The sequence below is a fragment of the Mus caroli genome, unplaced genomic scaffold (assembly GCF_978045245.1).
Source record: "Mus caroli unplaced genomic scaffold, Mus_caroli_1 scaffold_19, whole genome shotgun sequence".
Lineage (NCBI taxonomy): Eukaryota > Metazoa > Chordata > Mammalia > Rodentia > Muridae > Mus > Mus caroli.
In genome coordinates this window covers 68,268,431-68,292,180 of record NW_028227274.1, presented here as the reverse complement: position 1 = coordinate 68,292,180, position 23,750 = coordinate 68,268,431, and the positions used below count along the sequence as shown (strand labels likewise).

Sequence of the window (23,750 nt, the reverse complement as noted above, 5' to 3'; positions counted from 1 at the left end):
TCTAGACAATGTATTATTTATTAAAAGACTCTTTATAATATATAATATAGATTATATAAAGTTAATACACATGTTAATACACATTTTTTAAACAGAATAAGACTAAACAAACTCAAGTTGACAAAGTAGCTGCTTTGGGTAAACCCCAGGTAGTGCATGCAGCCCTCACACCCAGCTGTGGCCTGTCGGCAGGCTATTTAACACAACAGCCCATTTTCTTTTCCCTGTAAGACATTATTTTTCACTGTGACCACAAAATTTAACTCAGCCTCCCCACTTTGCAAGTGAATAAGCAATTATTGCAATAGGTACAGATATTTAAGAGTGTCTGAAGGGAGTCCGGGTATAATAAAAATGTAACTGAAAAAAATTCAACAGTCAACTGAACTAGCCATTGAGCCTCATACCCAACCCACCCCAGAAATACAGTATCTGTCACATGTACATCACTAATCCAATACCAGGGGGTATAAGAAGCCAGTGATAGCATCAGAAATTTCTCTTTCAAGTTGTAAGATGCATATTATCATTGAAGTGATAAAATAAATCAAAAACAATTTAAGAGATGTCATAAAGCAATTAGTAACTGATGATTACAGAAAAGATGTAAAACCAGAGTGTAAAAGATGTAAACCAGAGTGAGTGGAATAATTTATGGTGTTTTCATACACATAGAGACTGAACCTGGACCTTGAAGGCAAAGGGGGAATTGGTGAAGTAGAACAGGGAAAAACCACATGGCTGTTATTCCTACCCTGCAAGCCCAGGGTCAACAATATCACCTGGGAACTTGTGGGCTCTACATAGTCTCCATCCCTGAGGACACGTAGAATCACAACCCAAGTGTCTACAGATGAGTCTAATAAAAAAACAGCTAGCCCATTAAGGGTGGGTCGATTTTGAGAAGTAGTGAGTTAAGGATAAATCACTGTGTCCAGCTATGTATCAGAAGATGGCCTAGTCAGCCATCAGTGGAAATAGAGGCCCATTGGTCTTGCAAACTTTATATGCCTCAGTACAGGGGAACGCCAGGGCCGAGAAGTGGGAGTGGGTGGGTAGGGGAGGTGGGGGGGGAGGGTATGAGGGACTTTTGGGATAGCATTGGAAATGTAAATGAAGAAAATACCTAATAAAAACAATAATAATAAAAAGGGCTAACTAGAATTAAAAAAAAGAATTTTGAGGAGAGCTTTAAGATGGATGAAGGGGACAGCGTCATTAGACACTATTTCATTGTCGTATCTCAAGTGTTAAGCATGTACATCTCATCTTGAAAATATACTTCCGCTATGACAAAATGATAATGAACATTACCTCCTACTAGGAGACCAATGTAATGTATGCACACATAAATGCAAGCTCATACCATAGGTCAAGTATGAGGCTGAGAAAAGTGATAGTTTTCAGTATCTCACACACAACTAAGCAGTTGAAAATACAGTCGTACACTGACAGCCTTCATTGGAATAAAAATGTACTCTGATTAGACAATTATGTGGAAGCTGTTTGGATATTTCCCCCAAACAAATCCCTGCTTACTCAAGTTGGGTCCCAAACACAAGCAGGAGACATGGACTGTTGAGTTTCAACATGAATGCTGAATTTTTCACCCAATCTTAGTCTCCATTCCTAATCTTTTCTAATTTTTCCCTTAAGACAGCCATGTGCCTAACTCTTCATTACATCACACACATTATAAACCTACATACCACTGGCCAGACTATGTCTACTATTATCATGACTTTATCCTATAGCAGTTCATTGGCAATGGTATTCTGGTAAAGCACTTTGGACACTTAATTTTTTATTGACATTTTGTATGAATTGTATTTTAAGGGTAACAATGATTTCCTAAAGTAATATAATCTTTAATATTTAGAAGAGGCAGTGATTTCTGAAGACATCATTCCCTATGAATGGATCATTGGGAGTTAGAAATGCAGGGAATCGAATCGGAATTTTGAAACTATAAATTAAGCCGATGAAAGACATGGAACAGTGGAAAGAAAGACATTTATTTGGGTTGTGTTTAACACAATTTTTTTTTCTGATATTTCAAAGAGTTTTAAAAGGCCGAACAGAGCCGGGCGTGGTGGCGCACGCCTTTAATCCCAGCACTTGGGAGGCAGAGGCAGGCGAATTTCTGAGTTCAAGGCCAGCCTGGTCTACAAAGTGAGTGCCAGGACAGCCAGGGCTACACAGAGAAACCCTGTCTCGAAAAACCTAAAAAAAAAAAAAAAGGCCGAACAGAATATTTTTAAAGTAGAGTTTAGGAGTCAATCTTATCCCCCAGTTAGAGGAAAGGAACAAACATGAAGATGAAATGAAGAGAAAACTATGAGGGAATACGTCGATGACTTCAATGCTAAGAGCAAAATCAAAAGCGCTCAATATAGTAACTTAGATAATGGCAAAGACAAATGCATTATTACGTAACTTTAACATAACTATTCATATCTCTTGTTCTTCTTAGATATATTTATTTTTTATTTTATGCCTGTGAGTGCTTTGCTTGTATGCGCATCTAATGTCTGTGCCAAGCATTCATGCCTGGTGTTCCCCGAGGGTGGAAGAAGCCATTTGCTTCCCAGGAACTGGTGCTATGGACAGTTGTGCGATACAATGTGGTTACTGAGAATTGAATCCCAGGCTTCTGCTTCTGTAAGAGTAACAAGACCTCTTAACTACTGAATTGTTTTTCCAGTCCTAACTATTCACTTCTAATCAGTAAATGCAAGTGCTTATATGGATGCTACACATATTGATATGCATGTGCCTACACATACACTTATCTGACCACCTAAGTAGATACTAGAGTAGGTCATGTGCTTTAAAGTCAAGGACACTCAACTGCAGTGACCTGCAGTTTGCTTGAGTGCTGTGGCTTGGATGAGAATGGCTCCCATAGGCTAATATTTGAGTGTTTGGTTTCTAGTTGACTATTTAGGAAGATGGAATGTGTGGCCTTTTTGGAAGAGCTGTGACACTGGAGATGGATTTAAAGGTTTCAAAAACTCATTCCAGGTCAAGTCTTGCTCTGTCCTCTGCCTGCAGTTGAGGATGTAGGCTCTCAACTACTGTTCTACCATGCATCCTGTCTTCTACCACAATCCCCACCATGATGAACATAGACCAATTATGTAAGCAGCCTCCAATTAGATGTTTTCTCTTTAAAGCTAGTCATGGTGTCTCTTCACAATAGAACAGTAATTAAGACACTGAGTATCTTTTTTAAAAATTTCCTATTTTCTCTGAATTTCATTCACCACTTTTAAAATATATGAAAGGAAGGAAAGAAGGAAGGAAGAAAGGAAGGAAGGAAAGAAGGAAGGAAGGGGGAAAAGACTTTCTCCTGGAGTACCTTTGATAATTAAACATGCATAAAGACCTGAATTCCACCCTAAGCATCTTATAATCTTTAGACAGACATATAATCTCAACCAACACTCAGGGGGCAGGGTGTAGTGGCAGGAATATCCAAAATTAAAGGTCATCCTTGGTTGTGTAGTAAGCCCCAGGTCATGTGTGTGTGTGTGTGTGTGTGTGTGTGTGTGTGTGTAGGCATACACAACACTCAAACACACACATACACACACACACCACACACACATACACACACACACACACATACACACACACATACACAATGCTTGTGCTTTTATAGCTTTTGTAGCTCCAAGGGAATGATTATAGTGCTGACAAGGAAAAAAAATATCTACTAAAGAAAATAAAAGTTCAGAACATAAAGACCAGGGTTCAGCTATACTCAGAGAATCTAAGAAAACACTGAAGGCTATCATCACTGTGAAGTGTCTGAAGCAGATGGAATCTTACTGTGCAAAGTCAGGAAGGATTGATTTTACAGGAGAGAAAATGACTGCTTAGGAACAAAACCATGTCTCTCACAGGAAATTAAAATACATTGTTTCTGCTTTTTTTTATTTTGTTTTGATTTTTAATGCCTTATAATAATATTTAATTTAAAATGGCTGTCCATGATGAGTTGTTGAGTCAAAACTAACGAAAGTGGAATTTAGTGCAATTGTAAAATTATTTTAAGTTTTTAATAATCATTTTTTTATATAGCTTCCACGTGGCAACCCCTTGATTTTGCCGTTGCAAAGAATCTTCTACTGTGAAGGAAATCCAGCTCACACCACTTGTCCAACCCACTTCCAGGAAAAGCAAGTCAGTTTACACTGAGATGGAGGAACACTGAAAAGCATGACATTACCAGACTTTGGGATGCAATTAAGCCTGGAGGCAAATCCAGGAGGGGTGCAGATGAAGGAGTCACTGTTCAGGAAGAAGGATGGGAAAAGGAGTCAAGAAGCCTTACCTTCGGGCTAGAGACTCTACACAAGAGAAGCCTTGACCAAGCCTTAGCCCAAGTACGGTCTTGTCTTGCCAATACAGTACCTATCCAGGGACAATGCGGATGAACCTTTAACATTTATTTACTGTCTAAATCTAATAAAAATGAGGTAATGTTTGTTCAATAATAAATTAGTCATAACGTAATAGTGAAAGTGAGCTATATTTTCCCATGCATAGCATGTTCGGATACACTGATAAAGACACGGAAGACTCATGCGTAAACACAGGGTACATGTACTTACCTAGAGACACAGTCAGAGGCAATATGACACACAAGAACATTCAAAGTCAAATAGGCACAAAACCGTGCACAAGCATATACATAGGTGGTAGTTTATCATTTACACACTGGCATACATTTACACATACATGTACCAACACAGACATATACAGAGCAGACTCTCTTCTTACCTGGGCTTCAAGCAGGGTGACCTTTTCTTTCAAATTTTCAATTTTTGTATCTTGCTCCTTTAAAGTATTTTTTAATCCTTCCATCTAGAAATCGGGAAGAACAATTTGGGAAACCCTGTCAGACCATGAGGGATAGTTAACATTAGCAAAGAATTGCTATGGTCAAATGATGTTCCTCAAATAGAAAGACAATCCCACAGCATGAGCAGACCCAGCAGGCCACTTTAAGATAGCAAGCCAAATTGGCACCCAGGGAGGAAACGATCAGAGGTCCCACTCTCCCTTCTCATTTATAGGAGAAAGATGCCTACAGAAAAAGCCAGCAGGTTCAGAGGAGGAGGAAGGCTGAAGCAGGTAGCAGGTATTTCACACTGGGGAAGAACTTGTTGAGGAAAAGCATTCCTGCTCTGAAATAGCTGGATTCACTGTTTATGGGGATATGAGTATGAAACAGTCAAGTCTTGTCAGACCTGAAAGTCCAGCTACCCAGAAAGCTGAAGCAGGAAGATTCCAAAACCATGGCTAGCCTGGACTGCAAAGCAATTCCTAGACTACTGTGGTCAATTGAAGAAGACCGTATCTCAAGAATACAAGTAAAATGGGGCTGTGGCTATGGCTCGGTGCTGGAGCACTTAGCTAGCATACTCAAGGCGTAGTCAATCAAAATTATTAAATTAAAAATAAAAATCACACACACACTCCAAAAAACCTGATTACTTAAGAAAGGTTTGAATCCCCTACAGTCCTCCATATAATAGTGAACACCATCTGACTCAGAACACATCTGCTTGTACAACTAAGACATCTAAAAAGCAGTTAAGACCACTTTCTCAAACTCTCTTCCTATAGAAGCTGAAAGGAGTTGACATTCTAGACAAGAGGAGCCCGGAGCCAGGAGCCAGGTTGCCTAAGAAACCAAAAGGGTACATCAGTGAGAAGGCAAGCCATGGAGCCTAGCATGCCAAGTGGTCCAGCTTTGGCCTTTTGCACTGTAAACCTGTGATCTAGCTGAGAAATGTGCTTGTTAGTCTGACCTCCTGGATGATGCTGCGCAGGTTCTGGTGCTGGGAGTGGATCACAAACTGCAAATGGGAGATCTGCTCCTGGAGGATGGAAATCTCCGTTTGAAGATCCTGGCAACTGAAATGCACACAAAGGTGGGTGGGGGAAATGAAGGATTTTTTGCTACTCTAGCCCTCCCCTCTTTCTGTTGAGCCTTGTGTGGCTAAGATCCCAGGTATCCACACACCACACACACACACACACACACACACACACACACACACACGGAAAAGGTCTGCTCTCTGTTTGCCTATGACCATGGGTGAGATAAGAATTGAGGTCACAAACTGCTTCTGGATGAGGAAAGAGATCATTGGCTAAAAGTGTTTGCCATGTAAATTTGAGGACCTGAGTTTGGAGTCCCTGGACCAGTGTAAAATTGAATGTGGTAGCTAGCCTCTGTTTCTGTAACCGGGTCCTTTAAAGGGTCCAGTCCATAGCAGAAATGCAAACCCTGGTCTTTGTCTTAGAAAGAGGCAGCAGGAATTAACCAATTACATATACATCAATGTGTTTTTCCTTTCCATGTTCATGGCAAGGAGTTGGGAGTGAAAATAAGCTGGATATGGATTCTGGGTAGAAACATTTATACTCCTCTGATTGGAACAGAGCAGACTGTAAACTCTCAGCCATCTCATCATTCCTGAAATCCATGTTCAAGGAACGGCTACTGATGCATTGGTTCACATCAACATCAGATTTGAGTTCTCTCTGGGATTCAGCATGAGCAAGTTCGTTACCAGGGCAAAGGAACCTTGTGAGGACATTTCATGATCACACCAAGGACCATGGACTCTCAGGTCTACAGACAGTCCAAACTGAAAATGAAAGAAGCCCCAAGCTAGACAGTCAGCAATTCTTGGGATTCAGGAAGGCTGGGGACAGGCAAACATGTCAGCTGACATCTGAGGGGGATGGATGCACAGATTCTGGAGAGGGAGAACTGTTGAAGAGATTTGGAGGATGGGAGGGTGTAGAGCCTCAACAGAGAACATTCTAAACTCATTGCAGGGTATGAGGGAGTTGCAGGGTGCAGAAGGCTATGGAAGTTGATGCTAAAACATAAAAGATCCTCCAGTGAAGGCAGAATAGTGAAGAAAGAGAGTGACCATGGTGTGCTTAGTGGTCTGATTTGCATCTCCAAAAAGTAAAGAGCAAGGACTCTGGGTGCTCTGTTGAGACATAGGGCTTTAACTGCACGTGAGGTTAGGGGTTTGTAAACTCGACCCAAGCTGAAGTGATTTGCGCAGAATGAGGCAAACCTGAGAAAGTGCATCCATCAGACTGGCCGGTGGGCAAGCCTGGAGGCGGTTTTCTCGATTAATAAAAATCTAAGCAGGTTGTCCTGAGTTCCAGGAGAAAGCAGGCTGGGTAAGTCATGAAAACCAAGCCAGTAGGCAGCTCGTCTGCATGGCGTCTCCTTCATTGCCATATTGAGGAATAAGAAAACTAGAATCTGAGGTCATTAGACGTTTTCAGAGATGAAAGAAAGGGTAACCAAAGCCCTCCGTGGCAACATGCAAGGCTCTGCTCTTTCTGGGAATACTGAAAGCAAATTGAAACAACCCCTTCTGAGGAGCTGGGCACTTGGGAGCTCAGAGGCTTTCCTTGAGAAGTACATTCATGCAAACATGGTTGTACTGTAAGTAAGCTGCAAAGTGCTTTACCAGAGATGACAGCAGCAACAGGAAGTCAATTTCAGTTTTAAGAAAATCTAAGAGCCTACACGTGGGACTGACCAAGGTCCTCTGGGTGCATGTTATCGTTGTGTAGCCTGGTCTTCTTGCTAGACTCCTAACAGGAGAAGCAGGGGCTGTCTCTGATTCTTTTGCATGCTGTTGGAACCCTTTCACTCCTACTGGGTTTACTTGTCCAGCCTTAAACCAAGAAACTTGATATGTCATGTTTAGTTGATATCCGTGGGAGACTTGCCCTTTTCTGATGAGAAACAGAGGGGTGGATAGGGACAGGCAGAAGGAAGGTTGCATGGAGTGGGTAGTGTGGACTGTGAGGAAGGAGAGAAGAGAAACTGCTGTTGGGATGTAAAAATAATAATGATGATAATAATAATAACTATTATTATTATTATTAACTTTTGTCTTTTCCTTATGTCTGTCTAACCACAGACTAAGAGAAATTTCTTATTTGTGGCTCATTAAGCAAGCTTTGATTGCTTCAGTTTCAGAGTCCAATTTATACTGATTTCCCTTTTGCTGTCACCTAGCAAAGTGAGCAATGAGCCTTAATACAACTTAGAAACAGTAAGAAGGGGCTGGAAAGATGGTTCCTCAGCTAAGAGCAATGACTGCTCTCCTGAAGGTCCTGAGTTCATTCCTAGCAACCACATGAGGGCTCACAACCACCCTGTAATGAGATTTGATGCCCTCTTCCAGCACATCTGAAGACAGCTACAGTGTACTTATGAATAATAATAAATAAATCTTTAAAAGAAAAGAAACAGTAAGAAGGAACAAAAGTGTTCTTGATGTCTACAGCCTGAGAACTAAGACTGGATGTTCAGTTACCTTTCTAGAAACAAAGCACTCATTTCCACTCCAGGAAACTTCTAAAACTTCCTCAGAAATATTTTGAGAATTTCATACAGATTGCTCACACTCAGCAGAACTAATAGAAAAAAATAAGTTTGCTAAAAAGAAAGTTTTTTTAAAAATATTAAAGAAAATCATCAAATTCAGACCACCTGGACTCTTATAGGAAGGAACGTTGCGTAAGTCCAGAGTTTTACTTGGAAAAGATCTTTTACATTTAAGGTCGAAAAGGGTATGTGTGTGTGTGTGAGAGAGAGAGAGAGAGAGAGAGAGAGAGAGAGAGAGACAGAGAGACAGAGAGACAGAGAGACAGAGAGAGAGGAAGAAGAAGAAGAAGAAGAAGAAGAAGAAGAAGAAGAAGAAGAAGAAGAAGAAGAAGAAGAAGAAGAAGAAGAAGAAGAAGGGGAAAGGGGGAAAGGGGGAAAGGGGGAAAGGGGGCAAAGGTGGGGAGAAGGGGAAAGGGGGGAGAAGGGGAAAGGGGGCAAAGGTGGGGAGAAGGGGAAAGGGGGGAGAAGGGGAAAGGGGGGAGAAGGGGAAAGGGGGGAGAAGGGGAAAGGGGGGAGAAGGGGAAAGGGGGGAGAAGGGGAAAGGGGGGAGAAGGGGAAAGGGGGGAGAAGGGGAAAGGGGGGAGAAGGGGAAAGGGGGGAGAAGGGGAAAGGGGGGAGAAGGGGAAAGGGGGGAGAAGGGGAAAGGGGGGAGAAGGGGAAAGAGGGAAGAGGGAAGGGGGAAAGGGGAGGGGAAAGAAGAGGAAGGGGAAGGGGAAAGGGAAGGGGAAGGGGAAGGAGGGGAAGGGGAAGGAGGAGAAGGGGAAGGAGAAGGAGAAGGAGGAGGAGGAGGAGGAGGAGGAGGAGGAGGAGGAGGAGAAGGAGAAGGAGAAGGAGAAGGAGAAGGAGAAGGAGAAGGAGAAGGAGAAGGAGAAGGAGAAGGAGAAGGAGAAGGAGAAGGAGAAGGAGAAGGAGAAGGAGAAGGAGAAGGAGAAGGAGAAGGAGAAGGAGAAGGAGAAGGAGAAGGAGAAGAAGAAGAAGAAGAAGAAGAAGAAGAAGAAGAAGAAGAAGAAGAAGAAGAAGAAGAAAAGAAGGAGAAAAAAGAAAAACCAAAGCTCAACGGTGACTATCTGCAAGTGATGGATAAGCTGCCCTGTCCATATGTCCTTCTTTACCAAGACAGACAGCAGTACATTATCACTCTTCTGCTCTCTTGGATTCCATGTTTATTCATAGGAAAGAGGAAAATAACAACAGAATACTATGATAGCATATTTCAAACATGTGTGTCCAATTTAAAGCTCAGCCTCTTTCTGGCAATTTGTCATAAGTGGTCAAAAAATGCAATTACCTTCCAGAAAGAAAGCAGAAGTGTGAAGAAAAACGAGAAAATAGAGATAAAATAAGAAAGGGAGAAGAAAAGGGGGGAAGTAAAAAATAAAGGAATAAGGATATCCATGACTGTATAGCAATATAAATAAAGGATAATGAAAATTTGTCCTTTGGAGACTCATAATAGTGCCTGATAGCCCAGTGATTGAAGTTCTAGAAGGTCAAAGATGTCAACATAGACTGTGTGTTATCTTAGCAACAGAACATAGCATGACTATAGTAAGCTTAGAGTCAAAAGGGAAATGAAAAAAGTGTCTCGGGAAATGTGTTATGAATCAGGACCTACCATCACAGAGGACTTCCTAAGAACACCTGAGAAGGACAGCTAATGTGGTGACCATACTGCCTCCCCCTGAGTAAGGACTGAGATAGACCCGGTTGAAATGTATGAATTTGGACAAGCCAGCCCAACAAACCCAGGCTGCTTTCCATAGTATTTCTTACTTTCTATGGAAATTTGAAGGGTGCCAGTCCATCATAGGTTCACTTGATGACTGGCTAGTGTGACGAGGATAGCCACTCACAGAGACGAACGCTCAGAGGATAAAGATACCTCTAAGCATCATTGAGCAAATGGAGAAGTGAACAAATCACTCGTCAGAAGAATGAACTCTTGCAAGTGTCTCTCCAGGACTCTTCTGTCCTTTGGCCCGAGTGTTTGTTAATATTAGGAATTTGCCATCCCATCCCCCTGCGTTCACCCTATTTCCTCAACTCCCTTTGGGTCAGTAGTTCTCAACGTGTGGGTCACGACCCCTCTGGGGTTCGAATATCAGAGATCCTGCATCTCAGACATTTACATGACGATTCACAACAGTATCAAAATTAGAGTCATGAAGTAGCAAGGAAGTGATTTTATAGTTTGGAGTCACCACAAAACAAGGAACTGTCTTAAAGGGTCATAGCAATTGGAAGGTAGAGAGACAGAGTTCTAGGCTCATAAATCCATTGTGCCTGCAGCCCAGCCCAGCCCAGCCACAAACAGGAAAGCTATCAGAAGCTGCGCTTAGACTTTCAAACCTTTTTGGATTTGCGGCGTTGGATTTCAGCTGGAACAGCTTGCTTTCTAAACGCAATTTTTTCTCTAAGAGCGTTTTCTTTTCCTAGGAGAAAAAAAAAAGATGCAGTTTTTGTGTGTGCATACATTCTCAAACTGTTTATAGTATATGTGTTTTATAATGCTAGAAATATGGCCTGTGCTTCAGAGCTCATCTTAGTAACCGTGTGCCACCAAGGAGCCTGGTCAGGCAAGGTCCTTCATGTTTCATAAGTAAATCAGCGATGTGTTGTTAGTATGTTTAACGTGGGCAGGGGTCTACATGGGGTTAATCCTAGCACTTTGGAGGTAGAGACAGGAGCATCAGGACCAGTTACCAATACATAGCTACTTCAAGGTCAGTCTGAGATGCATGAGAGCCTGTCTCAAAATAAACAAAAAAAATCTCCATAGCTTATTCATTTAGCTGAAAGAGCGAGCTTGCTCCTTCTCCAGCCCACTGCCAAAGTGGAGCCCTGGTAGTGTAACTTTGCCCACCCACCTTCCCCATGCCACCTGGAGTACAAAGCATGCCCGGCCTCTCCTGATGTGAATTCCCGTACCTCCCCACCTGCCTCTTTGCCACATTAGGAGAATTGTTGCTACCCAAGGACACCACTGCATGCCTTTGATGCTTCCGCCTGCTCTCAGAGCATCTGTCCCTGTGTAGTAAAACGGTAAATGTACGCCCCTAATGAGGACTGGAGGCCACACATGTCAAAACTACTTCCTAATGAGGATCCGGGAGAAACTATAAGACCGAGAAAAGATGCCGTGATTTATTTATTAAACCAAACTGTTCGCCCCGAGGGAGAAGTGACAAAGTCCTTGAAAGGCCCAGCGTGGGTAACCAGAGTTTGAGTTGCCAAGTTGGGGGAACCAGGAATGGCGGCAAGAGGCAAAAATTGGTACTAGCAGCCTGGGCAGAATGGACGGGAAAAGTCTCAGAACATGTGTGATGCTGTTTAAAATCACTGCCCGCCACAGCGTGGAAATGAAGATCCCATAAAGCAATGCTCTCTCACAGAAACCAGAAAACCCCTGCTACCCACAGGTCTGGTTTTGAAGCTTTGGCCAAGGTTTTAACCTACTTCGGCTTTATCACTGTTAAGAAACTTTAACCAAAACTTGAAAATTAATCTGCATGCCTGCCTTGGGATCCAGGCACACAGAAGCAGGGGTAGTATTGAGTCCATCCTGGCTCACAGTCCCACTGTAATAAGGGCTGGAAGCACACTCATTGTGACCTGTCTCACAGAGCTTTCTAGCATAATAAGCAGGGCAGATACAGCGTGCTCAGGGTCTTTATGGCAGGAGCCTCCGTGTTAGCAGGGGTTCCCTCCACAGGAATCAGGGGCAGTTTCACAGATAGCCCCTGTACCCAGGAGGACATTGGCACAGGAAGCTCCTTTCCCCTCGGGTATTCACTCAATTGGCAATTCCTTGGCAGAGGCCAGAGAAGCAAGGGTCTTTTAGATCTTCACAGTCTTTGTCCAAATTATTGGCTATGTCTAAGCAATAATGACTGTCTTGTGGAAAACCATTGTGCATAGAATTGTTTTGGCAAGAATTTAAGAGATACCTGCTATTGTTTTTATTACAAAATGAATCCTGGCATCTCAAGTGACTATAGGACTACATACATCCTCTCCCTCTGATGCCAATCAAGACAGCCCAGTTAGGAGAGCAGGATCCATAGGCAGGTAACAGAGTCAGGGTGTCTTAGTCAGGGTTTCTATTCCTGCACAAACATCATGACCAAGAAGCAAGTTGGGGAGGAAAGGGTTTATTCAGTTTACAGCTTCCACATTGCTGTTCATCACCAAAGGAAGTCAGGACTGGAACTCAAGCAGGTCAGGAAGCAGGAGCTGATGCAGAGGCCATGGAGGGATGTTCTTTACTGGCTTGCTTCCCCTGGTTTGCTCAGCCTGCTCTCTTATAGAGCCCAAGACTACCAGCCCAGGTATGGTACCACCCACAAGGGGCCCTCCCACCCTTGATCACTAATTGAGAAAATGCCCCCACAGCTGGATCTCATGGAGGCACCTCCCCAACTGAAGCTCCTTTCTCTGTGATCACTCCAGCCTGTGCCAAGTTGACACACAAAACCAGCCAGTACACAGGGTAAGACCCTGCTCCAGTGGTTGGGGGTTGTGCAATGAAGACCATGCTGCACATCTGCTACATGTGCAGGGGCCTAAGTCCAGCCCTTGTATGCTCTTGTTATTTAAGAAGTGAATGGATATGTTTCTGATCCCTGCACGAATGAGGCTGCATGCCTCAATGAGTCAGGCAGGTAAATGTATGTCCATCCTCAAGAGTATTTTGGTGTGAACTGTGAGTTGGAAATTGATGGCTGTGGATCTCAGCCATGTCTACATGGTGCACAGGTTAGGATGCTTTGGCGCTAACTTTTGTGACTGTTCCCATGGATTCCTTGGAGACGTCTCCACTGTGAACTCAGCTTGGATGAGCACGCCAGTCAGTCATGTCTCCATGGAGCTCTATGTGTGAATGAAGGGACAACTATTAGCACAGCTGCATAGGTAGTGAATTCACAGGAACACACTGTGACACTTTGATGCCTCATCCTTTGGTCAAAGTCCTGTCACAATGATACAACATGTGAAGGCACTGCTGATAGCTATATCTGTCACTGGATACAAAAGTGCCCTGTGTGAGAGGAACATTAATGAATGCAATAGCAACCCCTGCCGATTTGAGGGGTGGAGGATGTGCCAAGCTCTTCTCAGAGGATCAATAGAGACACATGGCAGGCTGGCCATCCTCCTTCAACTACTGTGGAGCCTCAGGCTGTGTTTGTATCTGTCAGGCTGGATTCACAAACAGGACAACTGTCCTCTCTGAGAGGCTCCACCAAGCAGCTAACTGAAACAAATGCAGAGACCCACAGCCAAACATTAGGGAGCTTGGGCAGTCTTGTGTAAGAGTTGGGGGAAAGATGAGGAACCTGGAGGGAATAAAAACTCCACAAGAAGACCATCAGAGTCAACTAAACTGTACACTTGGGGGTTCCCAGAGACTGAACCACCAGTCAAAGAGCATACAAGGGCTGGACCTAGCCCTTGACCCCCTTATACATATATAATAGATGTACAGCTTGGTCTTTGGGTGGGTGCCCCAACAACTGGAATGGGGTCTTACCCTGATTCTGTTGCCTGCGTTGTGGATCCTGTTCCCCTAACTTGCCTTGTTCAGCCTCAATGGAAGACGGTATGCTTAGTACTGCAGTTACTTAAGGTACCAGGTTGGGTTGGTACCCAGGAGGGACCTCCTCCTCCTTCTCAGAGATGAAGAGGAGGTGGGAGGGAGAGGGGCTTGTGAAGGACAACTAAGAAGAATAAGACCGCAACTGAGATGTAAAGTTAATTAATTAATTAATTAATTAATGGAAAAAAGTAATCTACAGCATGAATCTTAATGTCATCCCGGGCCATTGTTCAATAATAATGGGATGTAACCATTCTCTTAGATTTTATTTATTTATTGTGTGTGCACACAGGTGCCACAGCACCTGTGTGGTAGTCAGGGGACAGATCATGGGCACTGAGCTCTCTTCTTCCACCATACATGTCTTAGGAATCTAATTCCGCTTGACAAATTCCATGTTTCACTATATTGTTTATAAACTAGAACCCAAATTCTCTGAAGTCATGTGATAATTCTAGACTTTTTTTCTGTTTTGTTTTTGAGATAAGCTCTGTTGCAGTGCAGACTAGCCCTCAACTCACTATGTAGTCAAAACTACCCTTCAACTCATGATACCCTTGCCTAAGTGTGGTCTTCCACATCAAATTTAATTTATAGATTTTTATTGGGTAGAAAAGATGATCCAAATGGTTGTAGTCTCACTGTTTTAAAGAATATTAATTAAATATACCCGGACTAGCAACACAACATTGAATTCTATCCACCTCTGTGCCCACAACACACATGCATATAAATAACTTATTTAAACAAATTTTATTATACTGGTTCCAAAATTAGTAATGAATTAAATAAAAATGTATTCGTTCTCTAATTGTATGAGCCATGTTTTGAACTATATGAATATCCCTAAAATGGACTTAGGATAGAATAAGTGGAGATAATATGTGTGGGGTGAGAAACTTACTCACTTTCCTGACAGATATGTGGATTTCAATATAGAGTAATTTAAAGATACTAATTACTTCCTATCCTGTGTGAGTTGTTATTTTGAATTATGCTAACTTATTTACATTATTTTCTTAGAGCATCTTCCCTCATAGAAGTTACTCTATATTAACCATTTCCATGTTAGCCATAAGTGACTTCAAATAACTTCTGAGAGATGTCAGCTATATCATGAGGTTGATGTTGACCCCTGTATTCTCAAAGAAACACCGCCACAGACCAGATATTATAAACTCATAGGATACAGAGAAACGAACATCAGAAACATTCCTCCCAGTGGACTTTCTCCTGGTTAATGAATGCTCACGACCAGGGCCAGAGACTGGGTAACTAGCAAGAATGTGTTCTATCCTGGCCAGGGCTCTTGTACATGCAATGGGCTCTTCATGAACTCCTCCTGACATAGAATCACACTTGCCTCGCACACACTTGGCAGTGCCTTCCTCATACACATAACACCTCACCATGAGTACCTGTTTTACCTCTGAGAGCTCAGGATTTCCCTTCAGTGTTGATCAACGTGGACTGACACTGATTTAGGACTTTGTAAATGTTAACATTTACAACCTTGGTAACACAGAATATAGTCTTGTAAAAAAATAATTGCATTTATTTTATTTATTGTGTATATACCTGTGTGCCCCTACATGTATGTGGAGGTCAGGGGACAGTGTGTGGGAATGAGTTATCTCCAACCATTATACACATCTTAGGGATCTAACTCAGGGTGACAGGCTTGGAGGCAGACACGTTTATGGGCTAAGCCATCTCACTGGCCCCAGAACATATAATGTATCGCACCTCAGAAAACAGGCTATAAAAGGGAGTGTTATGAAGTAGAAATGGGAGGTTGTGGAATGGTTTCTTGTTTGTTCCGTTCGCATTGATAGACCAATGTTAAGGAAGTAGGTGGTCTCTGAAGTGCCTTTGAGCCCTTAGATCCTCGTGGAGCCAAATCAATGACACCAGACAACAAATGTGAACCAACAGAATCGCGCTGCTAGCAAAAGGAACATATGTCACGCAAAAAAAAAAATGCTCTTACAGGGCGTTTCTGCTCGCTTCTTGCTGTATGTTCAGAATTCATTCTCGCCGCATTCCTGATTAAACTGGGACAGATGGTGGAGGTTTTAAGTAATGTGTTTATTACCAGACCCCACAGCACTAATGGCTATTTGCTGGAGCGAGGCCTTGCTCAAGCGAGTAGCAAATGAATCCTTCTCAGGGGCAGCTACTTATAGGGCAGCATCTATCAGGCGTTCTGAGGATGTGTGAGGGGCCACTGCTAGGGCAGTATCTATCAGGCGTTCTGAGGATGTGTGCTTCTCACCTTCACTTCCGCTTTGAAGTTGCATCTGTCCCCAGTGAGACAGAGGCTCAGCATATTCTCTATCATTCCAATATGCATCCCCTACCCAAAAGACTTGCACAGAACATGTCTTCTCATTATCTCCTGAGTCCAGGAAGGTGACTCCAAGCTTTGCTGCTTAGTTTTCTTTTCGCCACACTTATTTGGAAAAGATGGGATAACATATAGGCTAAATGTGTTTTAAAATAGTCTTGCACATTGCTCCCCTATTCGATCTCCATTCACATCCATTAACGGGAGAGACTCTGACAGGCCCCATGTTAGCTATCAAGAGAGAAATTAGAAGGTTGTCCCATGGTGCTAGTATTTTGTCTAAGCTCCGCCCCACAGTTACCTGGCAACAGTCAGGTGTATCTGACTCCCTATAAAAGGGGCTGCTTACCCGCTCTGCTCTCTCTTGCTCTTGCCTTCTTGTTCCTGCTCTGTCCTCTTCCCCCTCCCCCTCTCCTCTCATTCCCCTCTTCCCTCTCTCTCCATATGCTCATGACCGGCCTCTATTCCTCCTCCTCCTCCTCCTTCTCTCCCCCCCCACCTCTCTCTCTCTCTTTCTCTACTATCCTCTCAACTCCCCTCCCCATGCCCTAAATAAACTCTATTCTATTCTATACCATCCTATGGCTGGTCCCTCAGTGGGAAGGAATGCCTTCATGATCTCACTGAGGCACCCTCTCCCCCCCATATCTTACCACACACCCACCAAACATATTCCTTCTCTCCCTTATCTTTTTATAAACACAATACATGGCTGAGCATGGTATCCTGTCTATTCACTGTGTCACAGAGCTCTGAAAGAGAATCACAACTGTGGGTCAGTATCAACCTTCTTGAATACACTGCCCTACCTTAAGTGGGCTTTCTGCTTCTCCAAGGGATTGTTAGCAAAATTAAAAACAAGAAATCTGGAAAGTTTCTTATGCTAGTACAATCTAGTTATATACACTGTAGTCCTCATAACAGTGGCTCTATCCAGTTTATTCACAAGTCTTAATATATCTCCTGTGCCTGACTCTGTACTGCACAAGTGTGTGTAGCACAGGATAGGTGTTCAAATATCTTGAAATAACAGCACTCTGCACAACCAGGGTAGACAAGAGCTTGCATCTAGTACAGAACTCCTGGGTTGTCGGAGAGGGACCTGACTTGTCTTCCACTGTTCGTTTGATAAGTTTGATGCACACACAAGTGGCTTTGGGTTAATGGCCACTAACCTGACCCTGGGTTTTAGAAGGTGGTGACCTCAGTCCTAATCTCCCATTTCAGGTTGTGTCATCAGTAGCTTGGTTGGGTAATTCTATTTGCTTTCCAGAATTGTCTTTCTACTCTTAATGTAAATATGCACTGGGCCGTCTCTGTCCTTGCAATTATTTACTGCAATATAAGATATTCTAATGCTATCTGGTACTCATCCAATACTGCAGCTTTTCCAAGGATTATAAACTTGCCTGCTGGGGCAAGCAAACTGCCAAGGATGATTCAGTGATTGTGGGAACGACAACCGTGGCCCGTGGCATTATAGAGGCGTGGGCGAATGCTATCATTATTAGATCCTGTTTTTTCTGTGCACATGTCGTATCTCTGATTTCCTCATGAGATCTTCATTAGGACTATACATTTCACAGTCACAGTCTTAACAAATTTTATATTCTTGGAAAATATTTTAAAGCTATTTAAACTTCCTTTGGTCAGAAACTTATATAGTACAGAAATGTAGCACCCAAGAAGTAAATGTTCCCTAATGGTGAAAACCTAGGGCAGCTCAAAGGAACAAGAGCTGTGCGTGCTGGAGAAATGGCTCATCAGTTAAGAGCACTGACTGATTCTTCCATAGGTCCTGAGTTCAATTCCCAGCATCCACATGATGGCTCACAGCCATCTGTAATGGGATCTGATGCCCTCTTCTGGTGTGTCTGAAGACAAGAAGACAGCTACAGTGTACTCATACATAAAATAAATAAATCTTTTCTTAAAAAAAAAGAATAACTTTTAAAAAGGTGCAAAGGCTGAGTAAATTCAGGGCCCATCCAGGAGTACAGTGAGTGGGTGGTAAATGAGACATAACTCACCAGAAGCCTAAGACTACATCTTATCCACTCCCGCTTTGGTTTCTGAGGTGCCCATTTGACTAGCAAATAACCCTTATTTTATCTAAATTTGGAAATTGAAGACACATACTAAGTTTATGCTATTTATATTGGTATTTGTAGTGCTAACCACAGGAAGCTATTCCATGAGGCTGCCAGGCTTCCTTCCACTGCTCTTCTCTAAATAGACCCTATCAGAGTTCTAATATCCACTGAGTTTTCTCACACCTTTGGTGGCCATAGTTTGTTCTAAACTCCGAGAAGTCATGGGCTGCCGAAAGATACTACGTTAGCTCTAATATATCTAAGTGCTGGATTACAGGGGTCCACTTTCCTTTTTCCTAACAGTGTCATTTTGTGATTTAACCAATTATTTTGTCCACAGCCCACCAAGTGCATACAGGGACTCCAAGGAGAAATCAGACAAGCTTAAGTACAGAGCATCCCAGAAGTTGTCTAAGGAGAGAAGCAGAATTGTGAAGGATACCCCTCCCCAAACTCAAACTCCAAGGAAGACTTCCAGCCTGTCATCCCATTGCCCCTTTCTAGAACCCCGTGACAATGACATGCCTTTCCTTCTCGGACTTACGCTTTCCATCCTCTGTACACGGTTTTCCAGCCCTACGATCTGCCCGTGTTTTTCCTCCAGTTTTTCTGAAAGTAGATTCAGGCTTTCGGCGCTTCCCTTTAATGCCTGCTCTTTCTCAATGTTGTTGACCTGTGGTCAGAAAAACAAGTTGCTGGATTTTTCTTTTGACTCTTTGTCTAAAACAAAACTGCAACGTCTTGTATATCCAATTAAAAAGTGTTTTCTTTTCTTATCAGAAAATGTCCTAAAAGTCGGGTAATTACCCCCACTGTGTCCCAAGGGTGCTTGTTGGATGTGTAGCTGGCACAGAAAGGTCAGTCCTGGGAGAGAAGTGTGCCCATTAGGGAGGGGACTTCAGATGAGCTGACTTCCACTACAGTATACATGCTTATCTGTGGGCATATATGAAACAGAGCTCAAAATGGCTCAGTCAATCATGAGTATGTATCTGCCCTTGAAAGCACCAGGTGAGCCTTCATGCCAGGTCACTCAGGTTAGAGCTGGGCCCCTAACGTAAGGGCACATACACCTGTTCCTACAGGTCACACCACTCACAGTGCAGCCCCAGGCCTCATATGGCTGGGTGGGGCTGTGTTCTCCTGCGCTGCAAGCTGTGGCCAGGGTGGTACCTGAAGGAGATGTTTCCTGTCCTCGTGCTTTCTCTCCAGGGCTCCAGCTTGTGTTTGGTAGTTGTCAAATAATCTCTGCGCCACATTTCTCAAAGCCGCTGCTCCTGCTTCTCTGGAAGCTTCCAGCTAGGGAAAAATAAAAGTAACCCTGCATGTTTGGACATTTCAAAGTGGAAAAGTTAAAAAGAACTAAACGCAGAACCGTTCTATGGTCAATTAAAAGCAGTCTCTAATTACAATTTGCATCCTTGCAGATAATGTAATGGGAGAGAAGTTGCTGGTGTTAAGTAAGAGCAAGATGCCAAATGAAGTAGTCTCTGGTAGGGTACTGAACATAGGCATCTGACATGGTCAAGCCAAGCCTGAGCGCTCCACACAGCAGCGCTTTGCAAAGGTAGCCAGCACACTGTCAGTACATTTAGGGGCCACCTTCGTAACCACCAACGTTCACAGCATGCTAACGAACGTGTGCTCTCTGAAACAGAAGTGGGATGAGACTGGAGAAGTGGGCATAGTGAAGTTCGAGTGTCAGTCTTTCAAGGCTATAAGTTAAGGAAACGATCGGGGCGGCTGCTGAGATTTACATAGCACAGTAATCCTGGGGAACTATGAAGCACTCAACAATAGGTTAATTAGACAATCAACGAGGCATTTGGCAATAGAGGTTGGGCTTAGTATTTGAGTGTCAGGGTATGTGTGCACCTTCCCCTGTGCATGGATGTTCCCATGTGCACATGTGTGGGTGTGAATGCACAGTTCCCCCACACATAGCGAGATCAGAAGAGTCAACCTTGGAGGTCCTTCCTCAGGTACTATCAATCTACATTTTCTTTTTTTGTCCCCCTAAAGAGGGAGTTTCTCAGCATATCCTGAAGCTCCCTGGTTCACCTAGGATGTCTAATCAGCAATGCCAGGAATCCTCCTGCCTCCACTTCCCAAACAATGAGATTGCAAGCACATGACTCGATGCTTAGCTGTCTCTGTTGCTGCAAGGGCTGTAACTCAGGCTCTCGTGCTTGTAGAGGGAGCACTTAGCTGACTAAGGTATCTCCTTAGCTCTAAGATTTCTTAAAGATACAAAGTCTCTTCAAAATGGACTATGGTAAAAAACAAATTAGCCTGCAATCTCTCCCCTCAATAAATGATCAAGTACACACTGTGTTATGGTTTGTATATGCTGGGCCCAGGAAGTGGCACTATTAAGAAGGTGTGGCCCTGTTGGAATAGGTGTGGCCTTGTTGGAATAATTGTGTCACTGTGGGTGTGGGCTTTAAGACCCTCATCCTGGCTGTCTAGAAACCAGTATTCTGCTAGCAGCCTTCAGATGAAGATGTAGAACTCTCAGCTCCTTCTGCACCATGCCTGCCTGGATGCTGCCATGCTCGCACCTTGATGATAATGGACTGAACCTCTTAACTTGTAAACCAGCCCCAATTAAATGTTGTCCTTATAAGAGTTGCCTTAGTCATGGTGTCTGTTCACAGCAGTAGAACCCTAACTAAGACACAGTGTAACTTTAATTTTTTCGATTCCTACTTTTAATAATGGTTCTTAAATGCTTTAACCTCCCTTTTAGCCCACCACCCACTAGAGATAGTAGAAAAGAAAGGATATGGGGGAAGGGGACGTGATTAAAAATGGCTCTTTGGAACAAATCCCATCTGTGTTGTCTGGAAATTGGCAGTTCAGTTCACAGGTTAATAGTTGATCCACTCATATACACTTCAGAGATCCACCAGAAGTCCAGTTCAGTAGAGTCGGAATAGCAAACATGGATCAGCAGAATGGGACTACCTAGCAGAGGCAGCCAGGCCTCAGCCTCATCAAGAGTCAGCAACAGAGACCAGGACGAACGCCAGGAGAAGTTCTCAGCTGTGCCTCTCTCAGTGAGGCAATGATCAGCAAAATCACAAGACCAACAAGTGTTACAAAGTTAGTTGTATAAGCAAGACCACCTCAGCCACAGCCACTGTCCATCAAGCCCTATGTATAGCCTCCAAACTTCACGTGTCCTCCATGGGTCTTACCTCAGCATGTGCATCTGTCTTAGCTGACATCACTCTGCCAATCAGCCTGAGTCCATGGAAGTGGTAAGAAACTGCAGCACACCACCAGAAATTTTTTGGTGAGTTTCTATCTATAAAGTCCTGAAAAAAGCAGCTCAGCTATGCCATGTAAGGCAGACAATATAAGTGTGTCCTTAGCAAAGAATCCTTCGTCACGTGTCCTTTCACGGGCTCGCTTTAGTACAGCATCCTTTCACTTTATATCAGCTTCAGGAAGTGTTCCTTCAGGAGTCTGCCTTAGCCTTTCACCTGTGTCTACCAGGAAAACACTCCTTCGCGTGTTTGCCCCAGCAAAACAGCAGCCGACACAAGTGACTTTCCAAAGAACCCTTAAGTTTCCACTTTAACACCGTGTAGCGCCCTTAGCTGTATATAAGATATCACACAGGAAGCTTCCAGAACTTGCTGTTTTTCATAAATGAAACTTTATCCCCATGGACCTTCCCAAGATTTCTTCAGTAGTAAAAGTAGTCTCCAAAAATAAGATTTAATTTAATTCCAACAATGTTGTCATCTGTTTGAACACTGTGGGTTTCTGACTGTGAGTGGGTGTGTCCCAGTCTGGATAGACCTATGAATGCTAACTACCCATGAGCTCCTCGTAGTCATACCTTGATTTGCAACACTTCATTCTCCCTGTTCATTTCCAGGAGCTGTTGATCTTTTCTTCTCATGTTTTCCATGAGCACATCCAGACAGGTGGGGTCTGTTGTGGAGGCCGAGCCATTCGGAATATTTCCAGATTCCTGAAAGGAACAAACACAGAATTCTTCAAGCCAACTCTCCCTTTCCTCTGTGAGCATTGGCAATAATGATGACCATTCCCTACAGAAGCCAAAGAGGACTCAAGCCAGAGAAAAGAACTCTTTGAATCCCAACTTTCAATGGTTAATTCTAGATAAACACGCTAGCTTCTGAGTCTGCTCAAATTTACACAGTCTTATAAGGACATACATCCTTTCTGCACTTTATACTTCCTACTGCTTTTAAATAGTTATGTATATGCATATATACACACATACATATATATGTATTTATATATGTATATGTGTGTACATATACATATGTATATGTATATATATATATATATATATATATATATATATATATATATAAAACATATGAATCATGACCATGAGACTTGATTAATTAAAGTCATACCTATAAGTATATTTTGATTAAACAGAACCGGATAGCACACTCAATGTTAGCAGTGTTTCCTTGCAACCATGTCATTTTAAATTTCTTAACCGAGATATCAGAATAGAGCTGCGCCCGGATGTAATCCTGTACAGTCATACTCCCTGAAGGTACACCTGGAACATAATTCTTATCTAGAATCCTGGACAACATGGAGGTGAAGAGCACACGAGCACACTTCTCAGCCCACCAGTCTCACCAATGTGGAAACTGAAGAGCAGAGTCAATGCTTGTGCACACAGACGCAGGAGCTCAAGACACAGTGGCCTGATCATCATCTGCACCGTCTGCTTTCACCTTATCTCATGGCAGATAGAAACACTGTCTTGCAACGCTACATACACTATAGTTTTGATAACAACTTCTATTTGTTAAGCACTTATTATGCACCATGTCATCTCTTCAATGTTATATATATATATGCTTCTTTCGCTGAGTGCTTAAAAATATGAGAAAGTGTTATACTCCTTATAGAAGTGAGGAAATTTAAACTTACAGTTTCAGAAATTCAAGTGTTCTAGTTTGATTTTTACTGCTGTAAGAAAAAAAAAAAGCCACCCATCAAAAACAACTTGGGAGATGAAAGAATTGGCCCTGAGTACACTTATCTCCAAGTTCATCATTGAGGGAAGTCTGTGAAGGGGTCTGGTGAAGGAGCTTGAAGCTATGGAGGGAGAAACACTGCATGGTGCAGCATTCACACACTCAAGCGTAGCTAGCTTTCTTATACATCCCAGAGCCACCTGGTCATGAAGCGGTTCCACTCGCCATAGTCTGGATCTTACTACATCAAGTAACAGCCAAGCCAATCCCACACAGAACAATCTAA

At 43.0% G+C, this 23,750-nt stretch overlaps 1 protein-coding gene across 3 annotated transcripts in view; it reads right to left on the bottom strand.

Annotated features, from left to right (window-relative positions):
* Positions 1–23,750, bottom strand: part of Ccdc68 (coiled-coil domain containing 68) — a 37,322-nt gene that overhangs the window by 3,342 nt on the left and 10,230 nt on the right. Inside the window, exons 3-8 of one of the 3 annotated variants that reach the window (XM_021151082.2) lie at positions 22,333–22,467; positions 19,656–19,781; positions 19,027–19,155; positions 10,796–10,878; positions 5,823–5,928; positions 4,789–4,872 (exon numbers count right to left, since the gene is read on the bottom strand). In XM_021151082.2, the coding sequence (XP_021006741.1) occupies positions 4,789–4,872; positions 5,823–5,928; positions 10,796–10,878; positions 19,027–19,155; positions 19,656–19,781; positions 22,333–22,467 (663 nt within the window). The remainder of the gene's footprint in view (positions 1–4,788; positions 4,873–5,822; positions 5,929–10,795; positions 10,879–19,026; positions 19,156–19,655; positions 19,782–22,332; positions 22,468–23,750) is intronic. The other 2 variants (XM_085833532.1, XM_085833533.1) reach the window with 2 other exon arrangements.